Source organism: Pyxicephalus adspersus, chromosome 5, assembly GCF_032062135.1.
Source record: "Pyxicephalus adspersus chromosome 5, UCB_Pads_2.0, whole genome shotgun sequence".
Taxonomy (NCBI): domain Eukaryota; kingdom Metazoa; phylum Chordata; class Amphibia; order Anura; family Pyxicephalidae; genus Pyxicephalus; species Pyxicephalus adspersus.
This window is the reverse complement of record NC_092862.1, coordinates 132,632,218-132,658,465: the sequence shown is the minus strand read 5'-3', so window position 1 is coordinate 132,658,465 and position 26,248 is coordinate 132,632,218. Positions and strand designations below refer to the sequence as shown.

Sequence of the window (26,248 nt, the reverse complement as noted above, 5' to 3'; positions counted from 1 at the left end):
AGTTATTATATCTATGGTGTATTTTTGAATTACAGTTGACAATATTATTGGACTAGAAGAGGATGTTTCCTTATCCTGGCCACCATATTAGAGTAACAATCCTCCTTACGCCTTGTTTCTGACGATCTTCATTGTAACATCTTATGAGGGAAGAGCTTACAGGGGGCCACTAGCACTCAGCATGGATGTCCCCTCTTCCTGAGGAAGCGGCTTTAGTTGTCGCGTAACGCGTAGAAGTCTGGAGAGTCTTTCCCTAAAGGGGATCTATATGTGTGTTCTACCTTTAACAAGGCTTTGTTTTTAATGTATCACAATTTTTAATGTATGATCTACTAAATAAAGTGTTTTTTTTTTTATATTTCAATTTTTGTATGAAACAAACTATATATATTTGACCCTAAAAGTACCTTTAAATTTGGGTATCCCTAGGGAAACCTGGTTGTTCTTTTCTCTGCATTCATGATATTGGAATGTGGTCATGCTAATAGAGCCCTGAACCGTACAAAACATTCTAGAGTATGAGCATTTTTTAATAACTAAAAAAACTGAATATTTAAATGTAATATAAAAAAAGCTTCCGCACCTTTTAGATTATTGGTATTTAGTTTTGTTGTTTGTTCAGCTTCAAGGCTCTCTAGTCTTCTTTTTCTTTAATTTAGCAATTATGTAGTATTTGCTTTCCTATGTTGTCCCACAAGCCGAATCTGATAAAGTTAAATTAGTATCACTGACCAGTCCATAGCTGCCGGTCTGACATAGAAGATTAGATTAAAGCTGCAGCATTGGGTTTATCCTATAAGGGTTTTTAATTGGTTAAGATAAATAATCCATATTTACAGCAATATTGATCCCAGTGACCACACGTGGTAGTAAAATTTTGTGAGAGCATATTTGCAATTACATTACAGTGTATATAATCCTCCTTGGTGTTTATATCAGCTGTGTGCATTGTTTACCGGTTGTATCAGCGGACACCTAATTACTTGTATTAGGTTTTCTTCGATTGATTACAGGACGTTTATTGCATTTGACTCAGAATGTTTCACAGTAATGATACTCCATTCTCTGAAATGAACCCTTCCCACTGCTTGTAACAGAAGCACATACTATAGCTCCCAGCTGTCTCGCTTTCAGATCCAAGTCTCTCAGTATCTCTTTCCTGTACAACTGTCCCATTTCTGATCCAACTCCATTTTTATATCTTCCTATACAACTGTTCATTTTTAGGCTGGATGCAATGTTATGCAAAGGTACGTTAATAAGGCCATGTTCCCAACCTAAAAATTGCAGGTAAAAACTCGAAAAACAATATTTTATTTTTATACTTTTCACATCTAATAGTATGAGTATAATAAAGTTTGAAACACAAAACCATGTCAAAATAATAAAATAAATAAATTAAAATTTTTTTTAAATATTATTAAATTTCATAATAAACTTTGACATGATTTTGTGTTTCAAACTTTATTATATTGTAAAATAAACTTTCATGAAAGACAATGTACCGCTTTTAGCCATATAAAACCAGTGTATTGCATTCAATACAGTTATTTTGTATTGAATGCAATACAAAATATTTTGAAATTCCCACCCCGCCCCTAGCGATGTCCGCACGCACCAACGTCACCAGGAACTCCCAGGAAAAGTCAGTGCAGTCGCCGGGGGACAGGTTGACGAAGAGGACACTCGGGCTTACTGCTGGGGAGGTAATAACTAGTGTTGGTTGAAATTCTCACTATTCGATTCGACAGCTGTTGGATTGAATAGTGAGATATTGTTCGGGTTATCGAATGCGGAATTCAAAGACCATTGAAGTCAATAGTGGGAGAATTTGGGTTATTTTTAGGGACTTTAAGGGCTGCAAGAGCAATCAGACTGCTCTTGCAGCCCTTTACTAGTTGTATGGGGAGTCCTGTCTTCTTGGATAGAGAAACTCTATCCAAGAACACATACTACAGGGCTGCAAGAGTGATCCTGATTGCTGTTGCAGCCCTTTACTAGTTGTATGTGTTCTTGGATAGAGTTTCTCTATCCAAGAACACAGGGCACTAGCTGTGATGAAAGGGGAAACTTGTCCCCATTCAACCTCTAGTGTGTGGGGATCGCCTGCAGTCACAGCTGTGACCGCAAAGTTCCCACAGGCATGTGACCGTGGGAACTGAACTGCAGATAAACTCTGCAGTTCTACTATGATCCCCTGGGCACTGCAGGTTAATTAACATGTAGTGCCCCGGGGATTGCACACTCTTCTCAATGATTGCAGCCATGGCCATGGCTGCAATCAGTGATTAGCTCAGTGTGCAGTCCCGGGGGCACTACATGTTAATTAACCTGCAGTGCCCTGGGGATCGCCCGTAGTCACAGCTGTGACCGCAATCTTTTGTTGCATCCACAGCCCTGCGCTACTAACCCCCCAGAATTTTAGCAAGCAGGTCTGAGCCTGCGAAGGGAGAGTGGGTGAGTTCTGGCATTATGACGTCACTCTGGGGTAAGTTTCTTCCCCTTTAAGTGACACACGGCTCACCACATGCAGTCCGGATTCCAAAGATTTAGTGGTCAGTGAGGTCCAAAAGGTTTAAACATTAATAATAAAATATCCTGTAATATTCTCCCATTTCACCAGGACCTTTCTGGTTATACTTTTCTAAATTATTTGGTTCTTTTTAATGTCCTTAATCAATTTTTAATATCATTGTGTGCCGCTGTACTAACTCCAATGCTTATTACACAGAAACCATTCTGCCTTGTGAATTTGATGGGGACTCATGTGCCTGGACCTCAGATCAATCACTCGGACAAATACCCTGGAGACACACGAGCCAAATTGTGGGACCCATCCTGGACACGATAGCTCAACATAATGGCAGCAAAGGTAATCAAGGTATGTTTTTAAAAAAATATTCTGCAATAATAAAACAGCTTTAATGGCATGAATAAAACATTGGCAGAAAATCTCATTTGCATGAGCAATCACAACACTTGGAACGGATTGTCTTTTCACACATTAAATATGTGTGATTTAGCTGTTCCTACAATTCTTCAGTGGAAAATAATGCATTTTAGAACGTCGAATTAATCGGCTAATAGAAGCACGGATAGAAGGTATAATTATATTTGCATAACACCTGCAACGCTGCAGGTTGCTGGAGGAAAAGTTCATGGCTAAAATTACATTATAGTTTATTGCAAAGTTCCATAGAATTGCTTTTATATAATTACTATTTATGCATCCAATGTTGGTTGGAGTTCTTAAAGGGAAATTGGTGTTTGTTTTTATATTAAGTACACATTTTGGATAAGGTTTATACACTTTTTATGTAATTTGCACTTGACTATGCAATAGGATAATGGTGGACTGGTGGTCAACTTATGAAATATTGCTTGGTTTTACATTAAATACAGACTTTGGATCAAGTGTACATTTAATATCTTTTTATTACATTTCCACTTTTTAATGCAATATGTTGGTGGAGGGACTTCTGGTTATCCTAAAGGATATAGGGTTGGGGACTCCAGTGTTACCCCTGAAATCTCCAAAGAGCCACAGATAATAATTAGAGAATGTAATGCTGTCAGAGACTTCAGACATATACCGGGTGATGGTCAAAGACTTTAGGCAAGCTGCAAAAAATAGTTGTCAGAGTTTTCGGAAATGCAACAGGAAAATGGTCAAGGATCGCGGACATATTGGAAAAGGTGTTCAGACGCCAGGAACTTTATTCACTTATCAAGCTTGCAAGGAATAATTAACTTTGCAAAGATTACTTGTTTAATTTATTAGGTCCTTGCAAGGAGATACATCACTTTGCTATGTGAACTGCCTCTATGCCTTTGGTAAGTCAACCCCTATATGCAAAAAACATCGTACTAAAGTTATCGGGGCATGGAAAGAAAAGGAGGTATAGACTGGAAACATATTATATGTGACTGCTAGAGATCATTGCTATTGTGGGCATTTACAAATTAGTATTTTGACATTTCTGTTCCCTACAGCCCCCTAAAACATACTAGGGTGATATATATTATTATTTTGGAAAGCACTTAGGTAAGCACAACACAAGCAGACAAATGGAGACAACACACATCTCCTGTACAGCACAAATCAATAGGATGTATATGTACACAAACATAAAAAGCTCAAATATAGTAAAATGTTAAAATAATAATGCTGTTCTGTATTGACAGTATTAATTAATTATTACATTTGTTTCTTTTTTTCAATGCAAGCAGTGTAGTTACCTGATTGTGACCTGATATTACTTGCAACCACAGCTCAGTGTACATTTTACAGAAGATCGCGAACAGACAGATAAGTTTGTTTTATTGCAGAAAAAACATAGCATGTCATATCAGCAATAAAGCAAAAAAACAAATTTCACTAATATCTAAAATATGATTCTCCTCTTTAACCTGCTTCTGACTATAGATTTATGCTTGTGGGCACCCTGCCCCATACTGAGAGAACATTAATCAATTCCGTTATATCACTGCCAGTACATACATCAGCATGGTTCCCTATCATGTACTGACAAGCCTATTGACAGCAGAAATCAGGAAATTTAGTAAAAAAGTACTAAATAAAAGTCTATTATGTCATTAAAATAAGCAATGTTGTTGTGGAGTTTGCTGACGCATGCTTGCGCTGCTGAATGTGTTGTGATCATTCAAGGTAAAAAGGATTTGAAGGGATCATTGAGTATTTTGTTGAAATTGGTAAACCTGTTCTGATGCTTAACTTGCAGAGGATTGAAAACATACATTTGGCCATATATCTAATCTGTTGTTTGCCCAGTCTACTGGTACAAGGCTGACGACCAGTTCACTTCCATCACTGGCAAACTGGTGGCACAATAATCATTTTGGCCTACCCTTATAGCATTACCGGGAATGGTTTGGATATAATGGGGAATGCATTCTGCAGCTCACCAGCCCATGAAGCATTCAGTAGGGTCAAGGTCAGGACTTTTTGAAGGACACTCCAGTCCCTCCCACCAAACTCAACAAATGATGCCTTTATGGAGATGGCTTGTGCACCTGAATTCAATATATTACATGGGTGTTCACAAACATATACCCAAACAGTATACATTTACCAGCATAGCCGCAAAAGGATTTGTAATTCTGTATGAACTATCTAGTGTTTTACGGAAATTTTCCACCCAGCACCATGGCGGCGCAATAACCATTTTTTCTTTCCCTTACTATACAACTTGGTAATATGGTTTGGATTTATTAGAGAATACATCCTGCTGCCCCCCAATCCTTAAAGTAAGAGCTTGATAATTGGAGAGAGTTCTGGCACCCATCAAACCCATATCATGCAAATGGGCCCCTAAACTGGTGCCCAACATAGACTGCTCAATTAGTGTGCCCACCGTTACAGGCATATAAAAGTGTGCCAGTCAGCTGCATTTCACGTGCGTTCATCCTTTCACAATGAACTTTGTCCGAGGAGCTCTTCCATCAGACGAGTCAGTCAGGGTTGTGGCTGTCATCTGCAGAATATGATTGATATTAGCATAGAGTATAATTTCACATTACCGCTGGGTCTGTGCACTAGTGAATGAAGGGTCCGATCTCTTCATAAATGTCAAAATTCAGACAGAAGGAGCTGCAGAGAATGATATCTGACATTTCTAGAGCTGGGATCATTGCATTAGGCAGAACACAAAGGCTGGGATATGGAGAATGGGAGACTTTGTTTTCTCAGGCATTTGCCATGTTACTGTAATACAAAGAGCAAACACTGCTTATCCCGAATCAATCAATCATGATATGACGTTTCCATAGGAGTGCCACATTTAAATAAAAATGGATACTGCCTTTTATTTTTAGCGGTGGAATTTAAATCTTTTTGTACTGATTTCATACTGCATCCCTGCAAATCACAGCTTTTTGTGAATAAAATACAGAACAATAGCTTTCATTATTATTTTTATTCCAAAAAGTGAAACTTCAAACAAACAGCCTAATGCATGGTTGAAAACAAATACACCATGTGGCCAAAGGTCTATGAACACCTGTCTATCACAGTTTGATATTCAGTTCTAAAAACCATGGTCATTATTGTAGAGTTGCTCTCCTTTCTCTTCCTCTTCTAGAAGGGCTTTTCATGAGGTCTCTATAGGAATTTGGCCTTATTCCACCAAAAGAGTATTTTTGAGATCAGGTATTAATGTTAGAAATGAAAGTCTGTCTGACAAATAGCTTTCCAATCAATTCCAAAGATATTCAGTAGGGTCAAGGTCAGGGCTCTTTGAAGGACACTCCAGTTCCTTATACCAATCTCAATAAACCATACTTTTATGGAGATGGCTTCTGCACCAGAATTCAACATATTGGAGCATTGTTCACATACATATGGCCATACAGTATACATTTAATAGCATAGCTGCAAAAAAGGTTTTGTAATCCTGTACTAACAATCTAGTGCTTTGCAGAATTTTTCCACCCTGTATCTCTAGACACAATTCTTCATTATATATTCTTACCTTAGTCCATTATTTAATTTCCTGTGTCATTTCTCTGACATCAGGTCCCTAACAGGACACTGAAACTTCATTATCACTTCCAATGTCCAAAAAGCAGGCAGATGAATCAGGAAACAGTATTGAGAAGGGGAGCGGCAGCAAGCTTGTATTGACTAGCAATGTGTGTGTTTCACAAAAATGGCTCGCCAAAATTACAATTGAATAGTAAATACATGTGATTTAGCTGTATATTTTGCTATATTTTAGGAGTTCCAAATGTACACATTTATAAATGTGCTATATCGTTGAATTATATTATGAAGACATTACTTTACCCATGATTTGAATCAGTTCATGCAGAGTGCCTCCATAGCATTCATTATATAAGGAGTTCACAAGGCGTGGACTTGTCCAAATGACCCCAGCATGATCCCAGGCTCAATTCAACACCCGGAGTTCTTCTGTTGTTGACATTCCTCTTTAGTGTACTTTATTGACTGATTTATTTGGGCTGTCACCTTTGATTTAAAATAAATTACTTAGAATTTTAAGCACAGCATAGCCAATGGTTGAGGTGCAGGGATAGAGAAGAAGCTGCAGGGGACAAGCTGTGGAGGTTCCTTTATGTAGCTTTATATTTTTGGGAAGGCAGAGAGTTGGAATAGCCTGAAGCCTATATACTGCACTGACATGATTTAGAGCAAGCCTCAGGTCTAAAGCTACGTACACACTTCCAATTATTATCGTTGGAAAACGAACGTTCATGCACGATATATACGAACGATCGTATAGCACCGATCCTGCACATAGAGATAACGACACGATCGTTCGTAGATATTGTACACACAATAGATACGATCGTTTAAGCGATAGAGGAACTATGTGCACGACAGGAAAGTGAACGGACGTTCGTTCATCACGCATGCTCAGCTCATGGACGATCAACGAACGACCGTACACACGAACGATGTTCAACGATCATCGTCCAATCCGATCCGCCGGTCCGGTCGTTCGTTTCCAACGAGTTTCCTCGTTCGTCGGCGTCGTTGGTTACTTTTTTATGAACGATTTTTTGCCCAATCGATCGTTCGTCGTTCGATTGGAACGATAAAAATTGTGTGTAAAAAAAGTGTGTATGCACCTTAAAGATAGAACCTTATCTCTTCTGTAAGAACTGACACCCCGCCTGAATGCAGGAAGGCTCACACTGCCTGATGTGGTTCTGCACATGGTAACTTTGTAACCTCACAAAATCTGTTTATTTAAAAAAAAACTTGATATAATAAAGTGGAAGGCTGATTTTAAAATACCAAGCTGCTAAAGTCCCCCAGTACAACCAATTACCATAGAAGTAAACTCTCACAAGATATATGATGTATATATAACCTTATATAATATATCCTGTAATTTCGTCTACAATAGATAATAATTCACTGAAATGTCTGGGGTGTCTTGTATTCTTGCTGGATTTTACCTGGTTTTGCATTTCACAGGATGGAGTCTACATACAATTTTTGTAGGTGCATTTTCCCCTTTTAAGACAGCCATTAACAAGCAGAGTTCTTCCAGAGGTTGCTAGGGGTTCCTTGGCCTGTGGCTGATTAACCTCCCATTTTGATAATGTCTGCATATTTTTAGGGCCAACACCAATTGGTATAGCCAACCGCATGACAATGATGTTTTCAGATGTTTACAAAGGTGGTATTCTAGCCAACAATGTGGGGAGGGATGCCCAATACTTCCTCTGGTTACCAGTTTTCGAAGCTTTTTTCCTACTTACCCCAAGTGAAATGGTTATTTCAGGGATTGCCTCAGAACTAAATTTTTTAAGGATTCCAATGGGGTAAAAGGATTGAGAAAAGCTGCTCTAGAAGTTGCTGATTTGAGGGCCCAAAAAGTGTAAGCAAACCTTTTATTTTATTAGAAGATCCACTTAAGTAAAAAATTACCAATTTAGAACTTGAACTAAACTTCCAGACCATGAAACAAAACTTCAGTTTATGCAGAATTCAGAGCATTATCATTTCAGTAAATATTATATCTAATTGCATCCAGGCAGACAAAATATAATTAAAGCCATCATTTACATCCCAAACACTGCTAGAACATCATCCAATCATTGTTTGTGTTTATGGTTTTCCTATAACTAGTGAAACCTCAACATGAGTATTTCATTCCGAAAGGTAATTATACAGTACATGTCATAGTATACCGGTAATTAAATCACATATCCCAAAGAATGATTTTTATTAACCGTGAAATTATATGTTCAGTGGTTTAGAAGAGGAAGCACTTCATAGAACTGCACACTGGCTTCCTGTATGAGTTTGTATGTTTTCTTATTTTGTTTTTATATGACTGTAGGTTGTACAAATAATAGAAACTATTAAAGTAAAAAAGATTACGGAAAAGTAATGGCCTCTAAGTGAACTATATATAAATATCTATAAATTGAAGGTTTTAAGATTTTTAGCAAAATATGGAAAATGTATATCCACTCTTTCTGCAGATACTGATTGGGTCTTGCTAACACTTTCTTCAGCTGACTGCTAAGTAGGAAGGTTTGCCTTTACAATATACATCTGAGCATTCAGCAACCTCTGAGCAACCACTGGTTGCAATACAAGGGTTGCATGCTTACATTCGCTTATATTGTAGCTCCTCAAATTTAGAAATGCTCAGTGAAACTATAAAATATGCAAGAAAATGTAGAAAAAATTCTAACTTGTATGCCGGCTCTGAGGATACTACTAAGGTCCAATGACAATTCTTTTGTCTAGTCAAAAGTACTGGTACCTGGAATACATGTTGAGTAATTTTTTACATATTTATTCATTCTTTATATTTATAGCTTTCACTTTGCAATTTTAATAGGGTAGTGGCTGCAACATATGCTCAAAGTAAATTTGTCTGCCTCTTTCAAAGGTCACTAATATGCTACCTCTATACCTATACTTTCCTATCCTTTGCTCCCCAGCTGCCCTATTTGCCCATTGAAGTGAAAATAAAATGCCCTGCATGAGCTCCAAGTCACTTAGTTGGGAGCTTACGATCCTCATGTGAGGGTTTTCAAAAACATTAATGGGCCACACAGACATCCAGTAACTCGTCATGAATGGAAGGAAACAGATTGATGTGCTCCTCATACCCAGACAATGACAAGATTGCTAGTATGAGCCTTTGACTCTGATTTGGTCTTCAGGTAGTGCTGGTGACTTGCAAATAAATAGATATGCTTGGCTTGTAGAGAGTTGGGAGTTTTCAGTAAAATATTCTAGTTTATTCAAAATGCATTGGAGTCAAAAAGTCTTTAAATAGAATCTGAGTATAAGGGAATCTTCTGTAAACGACCCTGGACTCATTTTATCCATCTTAGCCTGAATAGAGAAAGATGAAGGATGATTGTGATAGGGCAACAATCCCATAATACAAAGCAAAGCGCACAATGGGAATGATTCATTACATTTATTTAGGCTCTTCATATACCAAGGTATAATATCTTCTTGCAAACTTAGCCTAGTACAAGTGGTAATTGCTCACTTTACAAAGAAATCCCAATCACATGCAAGTAATCCCACTTTGCTAAGCTAAGTAAAATATCTCTTGCAATGGAGTAATTCATTTTGCTATGTGAACAGCCCATATTCCTTTAGTAAATCAACCGGGCGGGAAAAATTATTACTATAGAGCATTTACTATAGTAAATACTAGTTACTATAGAGCATTTATAAGTTTTCAGTTTTAGTTTTCACTTAGTTCAAAATGATACTCTATATATCAATTATGATATCTCCGTGTAACTTGATACTATGCTTATTGTGTGTCCTATTACAACACAGACAGTATAGGTCGCAATATCCCCTGAGGAAGCCAATCTGCAAAACGTGTCGGAGCAATACTATAACCAGTACTGGATTAAATGTAAATGGTCTGACTAGTTAGGCTTCAATATCTAGATGGAAGAAGCCCAATTCTTATGTTGTTAGCAACAACTGACCGTTTCTTTGTTGAATATAACCGTCAGTGTATTTGAATCTTATGTTTTACTTACTCCTTTTCTTTATGTAATGTTTGAAATAAAGTAGTATAATTTTTAAACAGTATCAGTTTGCCATAAAAAGCCACTTTCTCTTTTTCTCTTGTATCTTATATGTGATACACTGGCTTGGCAATTAAAAAAAATTGAAATTTCCCCTTGGGACAAACTAACCCCACCTCTTAGGTTATAGAGCATAATATTTTGTAAGGGCAGTTTGTAGAATAAGTGGTTTGTTAGAATGTAATGGCGCTCCAAGTCATCTTTTTACCATACACATTATGTGGCTTCAAATTAACTTACAAATAGCATCAATAGCACAGTTACCAGGATCTATTCTGCTCATATCCCTTGCCCATTTCTCAGCATTCTTTGTAAATAAAACTTTTTCAACTTTGCAGCGGTTAATGCCTACATGTGATGGTGAGCTCCCGTGAATAAATGAACTGAAAATAAATTAATGAAAGGGACAAGAAAATCTATTATGCAGTATGTCCTCCATTTAGAGAAATGCGACAGGTACTTTTTACAACCCCTGGCAAAAACTATGGAGAATAGTTAAAAAATAACAGATATGACAGAAAACTATTTTTTTCTGGACATTTTATTATTGTAAAGAATACTTCCGAAAAATAGCATCAATTATGACAATAAAGAATTCAAGCTGCGTGCTTACCAAGTGGAGTTTTTTGGGTTGTGTCCATAATGTTTCCCCTACTCGATCTGAACAAAACATGTTATCAAAAATTACGTCATTTTTTTTTTTGGAGTTATGTTTTAGGAAGTCAGAATGTTCAGCTATTAAATGAAAATAGTTTTGTGTTATAACTGTGGATTGTTTATTTGCAACAAAGATATAAAACATCTGAATGACCAACCTCCAAAAGTAGTGATTCTAATATTTTTGCTGGGAGTTGCATTACACTGAAGCTTATATGGCTCACATTGGGCCTGATGTATTAAAGTTTGGGTGATCCTGCGAATCCTAGAATAGAGTTGGTCCAGGATTGAAAATATTTCTCAACTAATAGGAAATTATTTTAAAGAAATCCATTCCAGGTTTGAGGATTAGCCAGGTTCTACCACGAGAGTCTATCTCATCCAGTCTTGGAGAGCTTTATTGTGCAGTTAAATCAAAGAAAACAATATCAGTCCAAAAGAGGAGCCGGTACAAGGTTGGAGTTCAGATCTAAGAAAGTATTACAAAACATTATTTTCTACACTGAACAATCTTTTATGTTTATTTCTTTTTTTTTTTCAAAGTTGTCCACTGTATTTGTTGGCTACTTCTTTTCATAAATGTTGAATGGATGGCCTTGAACACATTGCCTTAAATGCTTCTTTTTTTATAGCATGAAAATTATTTGAACCAAAGGCACCATGTCATTATTCTGGAAAGAGGAAAAATGATTACATATTTATATTTGCTGCCTATGTTATGTATTAGCATATCAACATGGATGTGAATGGATGTGTAACTCACATTTTGTTCCTCTATACTGTCAACTAAGAGTTAGCTAAAACTTGCAGCTGACCACAGAGTTCCACCATTGGCTTTACCCTGCTTTTATGCACTTCTTTGCATACGGCTATGATTAATCATGGAGCACTTTTGGAAAATGAGAAGTTGCTTCTGAGCCCCACTTTTCCAGCACTTACCAGCCTTTATATCTCCCTTTAACAAAGCATTATTTTCACAGTCACAATCATTGTGAAGCTATTGAGGTCAGTAAGGAAGTGGCCACCCTTAGCCATTATCGCATCTTAGAGGCAATTCTGAAACTGAGCTATTAAAAATAAATACAAAAAAAAATAAATAAAAACTATTCTGATTCCAGGCTGTAAGCACTGCTTTACAGTTCAGCCGTGGAAGCCTTGGCTAGATATTTTAGCACATAAAAGGGAGGTTAAACATCACAGACAGGTGTAAATAACAGAATGCATTTCAACCAGTATGTTGAATCTGACATCAAGTGATTTTGTACTCTCCAGTAATCAGAATGCATAAAGTGATGTGTGTTTTATGGAATAGTAGCCTTGACAATTCCTATGGATTATTTATGCTATAAGGTGGTCCCTTCAGTGGAATTCAGGCCTTTTGTATTGGAATAAATAGTGTAAACACAACTAAAACTAAATGTGTGTAGTACCCCTTTAAAGGTTGGGGTACCCCAGTTTTAGAAACTATAAAGCCTTCAGAAACTAGAAGGTTCCTGTGTATATGCAGTATTGAAATTGGTCTAGAACAGTGTTTTTCAACCAGAATTCTACTGAACCCTAGGGTTCCTCTAGAAGTTGCTAGTGGTTCCTTCAACAATGAGCAATTTGTGGCTCTAAGGTCAGTTCAGGTGAAACCAATGCCCGTTTTGGCTGATAGTTAAGGTGTCCAATCTTCCCAGACAATCTTCCCACTGACCACCACACTAATGTAATGTGAGCTGTGGCTATTGTAATTACAGTAGGGTTTCCCTGAAGTCATAAAAATTATTTTAAGGGTTCCCCCATGTTCTTCTAGCTGAGTGATTGGTTACCCTACACTGTCCCTGGGTAAGGCTCCTGATTATAGTAGAAAAGCGTACAATCATCAGTCATCATCAATGATAATACCTTTGCCCAATCATTGGGTTTGGTACCCAGTAAGGTCGGTGCTTAGATAGGGATAAGTATTGGGAGAAATAAGGGTAAAGAGAGACTTGCCTTGGAGTAACAGTTTGGAATGTATAGGACCAGATGACACAAGATCGATGGACAAGCTCAGCAGGGACCTGGACCTTAGTCAGCCTGGAAGGAAAAGCAGGAGAGAAGCCGGATGGGAAGAGGAACTCATGAAAGAATCCAACGTGAGAACAAGGGTCCTCAAGTGCTACAGAATTCAGGCCCATCACACTGTGTGTTGCCCCCCTAGCAGGTAGAACCTATAAGGTTTTTGTCCCTGAGGGCAGATTAGCATTTGGAGCAGATCTGTCCCATAATGAGTATAGAGCTCATCAATGTGTGGTCCCAGTGCCCTCCGGATCATAAGCTGCCTGTTTGGACATTCTCTAAAGTTTGTCTTTGGACTTGTGCATGTTTATTCCCCCACTTGAAAGAACCCCATGGAATTTCAGCAGGTCATATAGGAGTCAGTGTTGAAATGTAAAATAAAGCAATATATAAAATAAAAATGGAAACTTGATTTTACCTTGAGAGCAGTATGAAAGACAAGATTCTGCAGTGCTCTCTTTTAAGATATCCCATTATGCTTTGCAAAACCATGGTACCAATGGTGTCATAGAAGCACTATGCTCAAGTTATTTTTAACCTAACTCAGACCTTAAATACATGTGTTTCAAAAAATTGCTGCAAATGTTCTTTCATTAAACAGGTTCTCTTTTTTAGTAAACTGAGCAGACTTTAATGTAGATCCAATGTTTCCTGAATATGATTAGCTGATTGATGTTTCTTGTTGATTGGCATGGCTCTCTAAAATCATTCCAGCTTAATATTTAAATAGTTTCTTCCAACAATAAGATCTTCACAAGATATACTGCATCTGCTCGCCATCAACGCTTCGGAGTTCATCAGAGCTCCGGCAGAATGCCAAAATACTTCTGATTTGTATTAATTTAAAACGCACAAATATCACCGAAAGCTCAAGCCTGTCAGAAAAAAAGACAAGCACATTTCAAACAGAAATTGTCAGCTGTTTTAAAATAAATTTTGCATGTGACAATTAACATAACTGTGATGAATTTAAATAGTTCATCATTTAATGTTTCCAAATAATAAAAGTTGTTCCTGAGTTTAACAAAATTTAGGCTTGAGATCTTTAAATTAAATCTTGCCAGAGATAAATATATAGGCAGCCAAAATGTTAGCTGTTTGATTATTGTGCTCTCTATTATTTCAATACTCGACTTCAGTCTGGAGCTGTCCCTTGCAGTACCACTTCTCTACCACAAGATGTCTTCAGTCTTCTAGGTTGAAAAATTACAATTGGTAATTAACTCAGAAGCCTGTGGAATGGCTGAAAAATGAAGCACATTGTTGTCCTGCACCCCAATCATGGTGCCCTTTGCTACAGTTTATTGATTCAGAGAGCAGCGTTGATCTAACCATGTCAGGGCCACTTATCATGCGGGACCAGCCACTGCAAGGGGATGACCTCGGAGAAAAAGTTTCCAGGAAGCAACATGACTGGTAAGAAGAACCAGTACAATATTGCTTGGGGGGCTCAGAATGACATTAAAGTACTGATGCAAGTGGGTCAGTGTAGCAGCCAAGCAACTAGAACAGAGTAAGAAGTAGCAGGATCAGTTCTTGGACTGACAAGGAATAATTGACAGAAGAAGCCAGGGCCACCATAAGATAAGTACTCTGCTTCTCCTTTTACTGTTCATTCGTCTTAGTTTAAGGAGGAGGGTACATGACAGCCCGAGCTAAGAGAATTTGGTTGAATTTTATTGGCAGTCATTCAACCTGGAAGACTGAGGAAATCCAGGAAACCTGGAATGGATTTCCTAAAAATAATTTGATATTATTTCTGGATCAGATCCATTCCATGTTTTCTGGATCTCTGTTATTTAAGTATATATTTTTATCTAATTATCTGCATAAATAGGGAAATTATATCCTCTATCAATGCATATAGATATTCAATTAAAGAAGGTTCATACACAAATAATAGCTAGTCATTCAAACAGTTTAATTAAGACAACAAGGTAAGACAAAGTACACAGCAATATTGTCAGATATTTAAGCAATATTGTCAGATATTTATTTAGGAACTTCAATCAATGTTACATATATATATATATTACATGAACATACAGTTGTTAGTAGTAACCCCTACAATAACTCAGTATCTACTTAGTACAAAATACATCAAAACAATATAGAAATAATAGCATAAACATAGACTGAGACATATACCAAACAATATAAACATGAAATTCAGGAATGTGTATAGCTACCTGTATGGATGTTGATGGGTACTCCATGAGCCTGATTCCCTAAGAGCTCCCATCATTCCCTCCCTTTGGTATATTCCAGCTCCCCTTTTTATATAGTTAAGTCCCATTCGGTAACATTGGGACTCCTTGATTGGTTAGTGGGTGTGTTTGGTACGATGACTATCAGTTGGCACCCACCCCAATAGATTGGGATTGGTTACTGTCATTTGATGAACCTCCCGACTAAATTTGATACAAGAATCTCTTGCTGGAATCTAAATGTATGGGTCAACCAGAGGTCCAGCTGAGTTATCAACCCAACCCATCTGTTTGATTATGCATCCATCTTCTGCCCACTCTGGCTTGATGGATTAATTGCCCCTTGAGGGTCCTACTGGTAACCAGTTTGTTATGGGAACTAGATCTTGTGTACTGACATGTTTTATTATTTGTTTTGTTTATTGTTCCTTGGTTGACCACTGATAAGACATGCCCTAGGTGATCCAGATGGCCAGTACAAAGAAAAACAGGTTTCAACATTCCTGCACCTATACACATACCTATGCATACCTCTATATATATATATATATATATATATATATACACACCTCTATATACATATACATATCTATTTACATATTCATAAACAATCTTGAGGTGCAACATCTCCCAGGTTCACCAATGAGAGTCTATCTTCGCCAGTCTTGGAGAGCTTTAATAAATCAGGCCCATTGACTTAACGTATTGAAGCCACCGGATCAGTATGACAGCCACTAAACATATTTATAAGGAGAGCGCCTCTCATCAAGCTGCATATTTCTTACGCAATAGTCCCCCTTAAATTTGCAGGTTGTTTTTTCTCTTTAATTCTTTAAATCTCTGAATGTTTATTTTTTCTCCTTTATATATTGCACATAAGCAAGGAGCCCTCCACGTTCACTGAAACCCAAACTTTGGATAAATAATGGTGAAAATGTTCATTGTCAGGGAATTGTCGGGAATAAAAGTGGATTTGAATTTAAATTATGCTAAGTGGTTTCTGAAAGTACACGCCGCAGAAATGGACTGACAAAATAAGCCGCGTGATGCATAAACATCCCAATAACATTTTGAAAATGTTAATTGCTGCGCCTTTAAAGTTTATTTGCTATGGAGATAGTTGTAAGATATTGCTTCTCCGGTGCTCGTCAAATAATTCTTCCAGCAGAGGATAATATCACAACGTGCAAAGTTAAATCATCCCAGGTAACTCTTTCTTTTCCAAGTGATATCATGGCCTAGTGTGTTAAACTGATGAGTTCTTGTTTCTGACTTCTTCAGGAAAGGGGGGGGTGGTTGTTTGTATATAAACCTGTGTATTTAGTTTATCATTATTATAACCTTCATGTATTTATATAGCACTAACAAATTACATAGCATATAAAGCCATAGTCATATTACTTGCTGTCCCTCAAAGGGGCTCACAACCTATTGTCCCTACTATAGTCCTAATCCCAATTTTAGGAGCAAATCAACCTAACCACAGGTGTTTGGGATGTGGGAGGAAACCCACGCAAGCACACAGAGAACATACAAAGTCTTTGGAGATAGCTTTCTTGCGGAGATTCAAACCTGTGATCCAGTGCTGCAAAGGCCAGAGTGCTTGCCATCAAGCCAACCCTGCTGCTGCATCAGTGCCATGTTGTTTTTCTTAAATTAGATCTATATAATTATCCTATTTAACCTAATTCAAAAATATATTTTGGCTTTGATTGTATTGGTGGTGCAACTATCAGCTTCAGGGTGGTTTTTATTAAATGTAGAGTAGCTGGTTCTGACATGGAGGAAGGTGTACGAGTGTGTGAATCTGTTGTTTGAGGCTCCTTGGCTTAGTAACTAATGGGCAGTTCAGAAATTTATATATATAATATATATGTATTTATATATTTATATGGTAATTTATACTTATATATAGCTATGGTTTCTAGTCAAACAAATTATTATATTTTCATATATTAGATATGTAGATTTATTGATAGATTTACATATTTACAGAAAGCAGGTGCACTAGGCTCATTTATTTCTGTTCTCTAGGCTAGCTAATACTTCTACCCTCATTTTTTATAGAGCTCAATAGCTCAAGATGAAATTTACACACATGAGTGGCAATGGGTGATGCCTTTTTTTCTTCCACATTGAGTCTCAGCTAAGACAAATAATATAAAAGCAAACAACTTCTGCTGTTCTCTGTTTTAAAGGTGGTAAAGACTTAAAGACTTACAAGATAACACAAAAACAGGACATCACTTTAAAGAGGAACAATTATTACACACATTCTCTATGTGCATGCTCATGTGTTGTTTTTCCAGGCAGTCATTATCTTTTATGGATCTTAATGGAGATCACAGTAACCCCCTTACCACTGTCTTTTTTTGTTTTTTTTCTCCAGAACAATCAAGCCATCTTTATCCAGACATCAACCAGACTTAGCATTTAATTTCTTAACTGAGAAGCTGGTTCAGGAATGACACAATCATGTAAATTCTGGTGCCTGTGCTGATTATCAGTTTTCTGACACACATCAAACACAGGCTCTCACCTCTCACTTTTGTGACTTGTTACAAACTCACAATTATTAGTATTAATATTAATAAACAGTATTTATATAGCGCCAACATATTATGCAGCGCTGTACATCAAATAAGGGTTGCAAATGACAGACAGATAGAAACAATGACACAGAGGGAGCACCCTACCCAGAAGAGCTTACAATCTAAGAGGAGGGGAAGTATCAAACAATAGGAGGGGTGGGGGTATAATATATTTATCAAATAACCATACACAGAACACCAAGTTTTCCAAAACTTCAATCTTTCAGAGACATTATTCCTAGCAACATTATTTATATTACTCTATAAACAATAAGATCTTTTATGCAAAATATCTTTCCTAAATAAAAATTCTTTTATTTTTTTTTAGTTCACTTGTCCTTTAGATAATACACCCTCTCCCTCCACACACACACACCCCAGAGTTCTTCCTATCCGGCTACCTGGTAAAGGAATTACCTTTCTCCTGGTTTAAAAGATATTCACTGTCCTGACAGATTTTTCTACCAGTTAGGTTTTGCTTTCCTACCCAGATGGTGGGGGAACTGTAGAGTTAAGGTTAGGGGTTGGGTTCTGGGTAGGGTTGGCATTAAGGTTGAGCGCTGGGCAAGAAGTTTAAGGTTATGCACCAGGCGTTGCGGCTTTAGTTTAGGCAGCAGGTTGGGTAGGGTAATGGAGTGTTTCTCAATCTTTTAAACAACTGGAAACCCCTAAAATAAATTCAGGTCTTATGGCAGGGGTCCCCAACCCCCAGTCTACCACCCACTACTGTGTCCTGGCCATCTGACAGCGGGGCTGCAAAAGCACAGAGACCAACGGTGGTCCGCGGCTTTGGCTAGTGTTCCCCCAGCAGGGTCAGGAGAAGGACCCCGTTTAGGGGGTCGCACCGGCCAGGGCTGTAGACCATGTCTTCTATATGCATCGCAGGCTCAGACCTGCGATGGAAGAGTACTGCAAACACATGACGTGGCCTCAATCATTTCTATGAGAAGTTGTACTCATATTGGTCTTCTACGTGATGCATGAACCAACCCAAACAATGTGTTCTATTCACATCCAATCAGGAAAGTTTATCGATGTTAATAAATCCTAAAGAGATCGGAAAATTGATTGTTACTTTGGGCCTGATTTATTAAAGCTCTCCAGGGCTTGAGATGATACTCTTTCATCAGTTAAGCTGGCTGATCCAGCAAAGCTGGAATGGATCTGGTCCAGGATTCAAAACATTTGCTGTCAAATAGCTTCGAGGAAATCCATCCCAGGTTATCTGGATCACCCAGCTTCACTGATGCTCTCCAGTCTTGAAAAGCTTTATTAATTCAGGGCCTTTAAACCCAAATGTTCCATTTGAACTTGCCCTCAGGCTTTAGCTACTGTATTATATATAAATTTCCTTGGAGTCCTATCTTAAGCAGAGCATTTTGTACATTACGACTTGTTCTAATATCCAACGAGTTGACGCAGGGAACCACGAGCGGGATCCCTAGATGGGGACCCTGTCTCAGAGCTGCAGTATCACTGCTGCTAATTTGACATCTCGGCTGACAGAGAGCGGCTGACCATGGAGAATGATTAAATATCAAGTTAACAGTCTGAATCTGCTATGCTGTGGAGACAGCTTTTCTTTGAGATCTACAGAAAATGACAGCAATAGAGCAACATTTCCTGCGATAAACCTCATCTTCTCTTTTCCCAACACAGAGCTTACTTACTCCAGGCACAGTTTGTCATGGGGGTGAAAAGGGTAAGGAAACAATGGTGCGCTGGTTTTGTCAGAATGATGCTTATGACTCAATCGAAATTCAGGAAGAAAAAAATAAATCTCTGTATTTTTAGCATGTTACTCACATATAGCATGGTGGCTCAGAGATAAGTACCCTCGCCTTTGCAGTACTAGGTCCAAGGTTCAAATCTCAACCAAGACATTATCTACATGCAGTTTGCAGGTTCTCCCTGTTTTTCTGTGACTTTCCTCTGGTAACTCCCAAATTCTGAAAATATGCAGTTTGGTTAATTGGCATTCCCCAACCTTAGACTGTGTTAATGAAATATGACTATGTTAGTGACATGAGCTAGTGAGCCCCTTGGAGGTACAGCTAGTGATGTGAATATGGACTTTGTACAGCACTGTGTAATATGGCAATGCTATATAAATTCTCTTTAATCATGATAATTACTCTTTTAGCTATGCATAAAAAATATCACAATACCCTTCTCCATAAATGTTAGGGCAGTGATTCTAAACTAGGGTTCCTTGAGAGGTTGCTTGGGGTCCTTTGATCAATTTGTAGCTCTCAGGCCTTTCTGACTGATACCAATGATCATTTTAGTTATCTGTAAGGGTGACATTCTTCCCAATGACCACCATGCTAATATACTGTGAGCTCTGGATAAAGAAGTTATAGCAAGGGCTTCCTGAAGACTGTTGTGAAAGGCTATGTTAGGGAATAACCAGTGAAATTCTATGATAGAAATTATTTGTTCAATCTAAATGCTAGGCAAAAAAATGCAGTTTATTAAACAAAATGTAATGCATTGTAAATGTTACCAATTTTTAATCATTTTTAGCTTCTTGTTCAGCAAGGTTCAGAATGGAAGAGGTAGGGGCTGCACTTGGGGCAGATATTCTATCCCCTTTTTTCACTGTTTGAATTTTTATATCATCCAGATTCCTGATATTATTTGTCCTATTCATTGGGTTTAGTTTTGCTTAAATGAGAGCATTTAAGGGTCTCTATTAGTGTTGGTGTTCGAATTCGGGTTGTCCTGATATTGGACCTGAATATGGCTGTTGGAATTCGGATAAAATTTTGGAAAAAAATGTAAAAAACGTGTTTAAAAAAAATAATAAGAATTAATTTTAAAGTAATTTATCGCATGTTTGTTTTTTTAACTAACTTTTATTTACAGGTTTTCCCACAATGACATTATGATTCTCCCCGGCTGTGCAGCCATAGGAATCCTCCTGTCATTGCGGGATCTTCGGGCACTATAGGTGATGAATGGGGACATAGTAGTGACACAGCGGCTACAGCAACAGCAATTGTTTTGCAGCGCTGTACTATGGGCTCTTGGATAGAGAAACTCTATCCAACAACACATACAACTAGTAAATGGCTGCATGAGCAATCTGAGTGCTCTTGCCACCCTTAAAAGACCTTAAAAAAACTGAATTCTCACAACATTGACTTCAATGGTGTTCAAATTCGGCATTTGACCACCCGGAGAATTTCATACTATTCGATCGAATAGCTGTTGAATCGAATAGTGAGATATTTGACCAACACTAGTCCCTATACCCCAATAATAAAAATAATGGTGGAAACCTTTTTGCATATTTTGCACATATAATTACATTTATTTTCTGTGCCAGTGCTAATGTTTTATATTTTAGGCTACTGATTATAGTACCCAACATTTTCATGAACCAACACATTCACAATTTTTTTAGTGCACGCAAAACAATCTACAATTTGGAGGGGGACAGCCTATAAACCAACAGGCAGTAGTTGCATCCAGGATGGTGGACACCTTAGGAAGCTACATCAATGATAAAGCATCTTGACTCCCCATACTCTACTAAGAAAAAAATGCTGGAAATCTTTTTGCTTATCTAGTTACGTTTATTCTCCAAAGACAGACACCCAGTTCTAAAAATATTGTGCCCCTTCCAGTTTTTTATTATTTTGTGCTATTGATTATAATATCTACATTTTCATTACCAACGCATTCACAATATTTTAGTGCACACAAAATAATCTTCAAATTAGAAAAGGAGAGCCCAAGAACCAACAGGGGGCGCTATGTCAGGGAGGGTGGACACTTGAGAAAGCCATGTCAGTGATTAAGCATATTGACGGCTGTTCCAATTAGCGTAGCCTAAAAGCCTTGTGCTGGCTATAGTTATGTAAAGTCTAGTTTGCCATAATGACCAAAATTTTGCTTATATGCTGGTCCAGCTGCCACCTTAACAAATACTTCCTTGGCAATAAAATCTTAAATCATAATAGGTTCCAAACTCATGCAAAAAAACAGAAAATATATATGTAAAAAAAATAAATTACATGTTAATTTTCCCATTTTATTGATGTATATGAAGCATAAATATGGAGAGGACAGATACTGGCACTTCTGTAAGAAGGTGAAACACCAAAGGGCACCATGTCAGATTATCATTCGGAGAGGCTTGTTAGAGGAGGCCACGGGTTAGGAGTGATTCCCAGAATGCTGGGAGCTATGGACAGGAACGCTCTCGGCGGATGACAGCCTTGTGTAGTACAGTCAGCCAGCAGGCTGCAGAGGGAGATAGCACATTTCAGGAGCTCGGTGAATAGGAAGCGTCAAGCTGATCTTCCTTTCCAGTAATGGAGGTTTTCCATGAAAACAGATATGATTGCCAGTAACGGCTGAAATAGGACTAGCGATAAAACTCGTAACTTCAGATAAGCCCAGACTTACAGCTTTAGGAATGAAAACTGAAAAAGGCCACAAATATCTCATTTTTGTTTGGATATAAAAGAGAGTACATCTCATAAAACATTTATTTTTATTGCAAATGAACAGTTATGAACAGGATGGAACATTATCGAACATTTATTTTACACAGGCTGGAGTTTCTAAAGTTCTATTATATATATATATAATAAATATTATTATATATATCTACAGGCTGTCCTAACAACGGGGATGAAAAAGAAATGGGCACTTTTAGTACGTAAAAAATGAACTAATCATTTCACCCTGTTACATTTTTGAAAATGCTTCAATTCCCGATTTCCTGAAAACACATTTTGTAAATGTTTTTTGTGTCTGCATATGTCTGTTTTGTGTAATTTCTCCTGTCCCTCACCATGAGTGTTACCTTGTTTGCTCCATTTCTAGAATGCATTATAATTTTGTGTTAATTATCAGTCATATAGATCTCCAGTAGATCTCCGTCCATTGGTTACTACCAGTTGGGGCTAATAGAAAGCAAGCACAGATAAGCTTCTACTTCCTCTTTGTAGACTAGACAACCAGTTATTTCCCCTTTTTGATTACCAATGTGTAACTTGGGCCAATAGGTAATGGGCACAGACAAACTTCTAACTCTTACTTTCTCTTGGCAAAGTGGACAACCAGTCTCTTTCAATCTTTACAAAGCAATAATTGACTTGGGGTCAAAAGAGAGTCGGCACAGAAACTCCAAGCTCCTGCTTTCTCTTTGCAAAGTAGCCCACCAGTCCCTTCCCATTCTTGCTAGCTAACAGGTGACATGGGGACAGTAGGGAGTGGGCACACACAAGCTTCAAGCTCCCACTTTCTCTTTACAAAGTAGCAATTTTGTCCATTCCATTCTTGCTGACTTGGGGTTTATAGAGACCGGGCACAGAAGCTCCAAGCTCTTTCTTTTTGTGGACAGCCAGTCTCTTTCAATCTTTGGAAACCAACAGATAACTTGAGGCCAATACAGGTAGTCTCCAAGTTAAGGACATCTGACATACAGTAGGCTCCTTGATATAAACGGGCCTTCCCTGCTCATTCGTGTGCAGGACAGGGACTTGAAGGGGCGAATTGCATGCCTTGCAGAAGAAATCTTTTGCTAAACACAGCTGAGACTGAGCTCTTCTGCAAGCTCTTGTAACTTTTTAATGATCAAGACAAACTCTGCAAATATTTCTTTTTGCATATCAAAGCACAGCTTGCTCCAGAAGTTAATGAATGTCTAGGCTCCATAAACTTTTTTTTTTCCTTGCTTTGTTTGTGAAAAAATCACAGTGAGGATTTTATACAGTAACTGAAACCACACTGCCTAATAATATGTTGAGACAAACATCTGTCCCAATTGCATTTGTTAAAATTAAAATGTACCCGTTCAGACTTACATACAATTTTACCTTAAGAACAAACCTACAGTCCCTATCTCGTATATACCCCGGGACTACCTATAGAGTGGTCAAGGAAGCTCGAAGCTACTTTGGGTTTGCTTCCTATTCTTGTGAACCAACAGGGAACTTGGGGTCAAAAATAAGTCTGCATAGACAAGTACCAATGTTCAGTATGGTAAATGCAATCTTTAATCCTACACTGTCACTGTTTCTATCCTACTGTAGTATACATACATTATAACTATAATTATCTTATTAATTGTTTCAGGAAATTTTATGTTTGTCCAAGGAAGCCGCAGGAATGTGTACAGAAAGGCATTTATGAAAAGCTTGCCATATCGCAGCAGCAGCGACCTGACCTGCCACTTCCACTTTCATTACTTGATTGAGGGAGACAACAGCCTGAGACTTATATCCTACACTGATGAGGTAAGATTTCATTAAATGACTTTCATTAGTGAGTCCTCCTGGACAGCTGGAAAACAGAGCTCCAGATGGGAGAAAATACTATGAACCCCCCAATGAGAAAAATATGAAGTGCTTTCTTTGCCACCAGCAATCATTCATTTTGAGCCCTTTAGGACAAAGGCAAGATATCTTCCTTTATTGTCAAAGCAGCTTTACAGTTCAAAAGCAACTCACATGTTATTTTATTGTACAGAAGTCTACAGGATGTGCAGCTGGTGCCACTCTTCATACAAGCTACACAATGGATCTGATTTATTAAAGCTCTTCATGAATGGAATATGGACTATCATAGGTAAACCTGGGTGATCCAGCAAACATGGAATGGATCTGGTCCAGGACTTTTCCAACTAATAGCAAATTATTTTTAAGAAATCCCATCCATGTTTTCTAGATCACCCAAGATCTCCCATGATAGTCTATCGTTTCTAGTCTTAAAGAGTATTGATAAATCAGGCCCATTGATTATCAACATACCAATATTATTAATGAATGTAAACCTCACAATCACATTTTTTAAATGTTGTTGTTTACAATAAAATTGAATATACAAGGCAATTTTTTGGAGCAAAAGAATGCTGAGACTCAACATGGGTCTGAAATGTGCCTTACTAGGTGAGGCATAAGAGGCTGTTCCTTGAAAGTTGGAGAAAATTGAAGACACAGGAAGGGACATGAAGCCATTTTTTTCAAGATCAGATGTGATCGCCAATAATTGTTTACCTAAGTACCTCCTCTGAAGTGAGGACAAGCTCATGTGTACCTTCTAGGTGTCACAATGGAAAGGTTTAATTTTTCTTCGTATGATTAGTGTGAATAATGTCAAAATGTGTTAAAGTGGAAATAAACCAACAAAAAAAAATCCCACTTACTTTTACTTCCCCTGATCTCCCCCACGCTGTCCTTGTTTGGGTCCCGCACCGTCCTTTAATCCAACTTCGTCTCGGAGAGATGGAAGTGTCAGGCGCCATTATCTTCTTTCTTCTTTTTGCTACATCACCTGCCAAGAGTGGCAATCTAACTGTCCATTACAGGAAATGCCTCTTCTTCACATGCCCGATATCTGGCTTGCGCAAAAGGAACAGCCAGAAGCCACCTGGAAAGCGTGACGCATGCCATCATTTAAAAAAAAAATTAATGCCACAACCTATTACAAGTTTTTTCTTGGTTTAAGATATATTTAAAATTAATAGTTATTAATAGACTATACCTAACTATTAAAGGTAGAATTAAAAATTATAAGGAATCCCAATATACGTGCTCAGTACTTCCATTCTCCATCTTGGCACTGTTGTAGTGCTCCACTGTTCTTTAGTCCCCTTTGGTCAGTTATTTGGTAGTCTGAAAAGCCCTGCTTTTGATGTTGTAACAAAGTGGAAGTATTAGTGCGACTACAAGTGTCAGGAAGATTTAAAGAATGACACAAAACACTCAGGCACTGCTTGAAAAAAAGTTAGTACTTATCTATATTGTATGTGTTTAATGATCCAAAACATTAACAGTTCCAGCAGCAAAAACACACGACTCTGTATACCGCAGGAAGTGCCCATTTTCATATTATCTAACTAGGAAGAGTCAGGCAGAGAGAAGCTGGCATTTCTTTACTCGTTTCTAGAAAATGTCTATGTCCGCACTCATTTCTATTATATCTGGAGTTAACAAGTATACAACGATCTTAAAGTTGAACTAAAGTAAAAATAAAAAAAAAATCTCACACACCTTTAATCCCGCAGATCTGTCGATCCATCAGGAGGTGTTGTCCCGGTATCCTTCTTTGGCCCAGCACGGAGGAAGTGTTGGGCGCCACCATATTTTTCAGTCTTCCTCTGGGTTCTTCTTCATATGTCACCCAATCTTTCACTGCACAGGCGCGAGATCGGGTGGCGTAGAT

General features: G+C 37.9%; 1 protein-coding gene across 1 annotated transcript in view; it reads left to right on the top strand.

Annotated features, from left to right (window-relative positions):
• MALRD1 (MAM and LDL receptor class A domain containing 1) overlaps positions 1–26,248 on the top strand; it is a 225,882-nt gene that overhangs the window by 36,028 nt on the left and 163,606 nt on the right. Inside the window, exons 6-7 of the mRNA XM_072413411.1 lie at positions 2,732–2,881; positions 24,161–24,321. Coding sequence (XP_072269512.1) covers positions 2,732–2,881; positions 24,161–24,321 — 311 coding nt within the window. The remainder of the gene's footprint in view (positions 1–2,731; positions 2,882–24,160; positions 24,322–26,248) is intronic.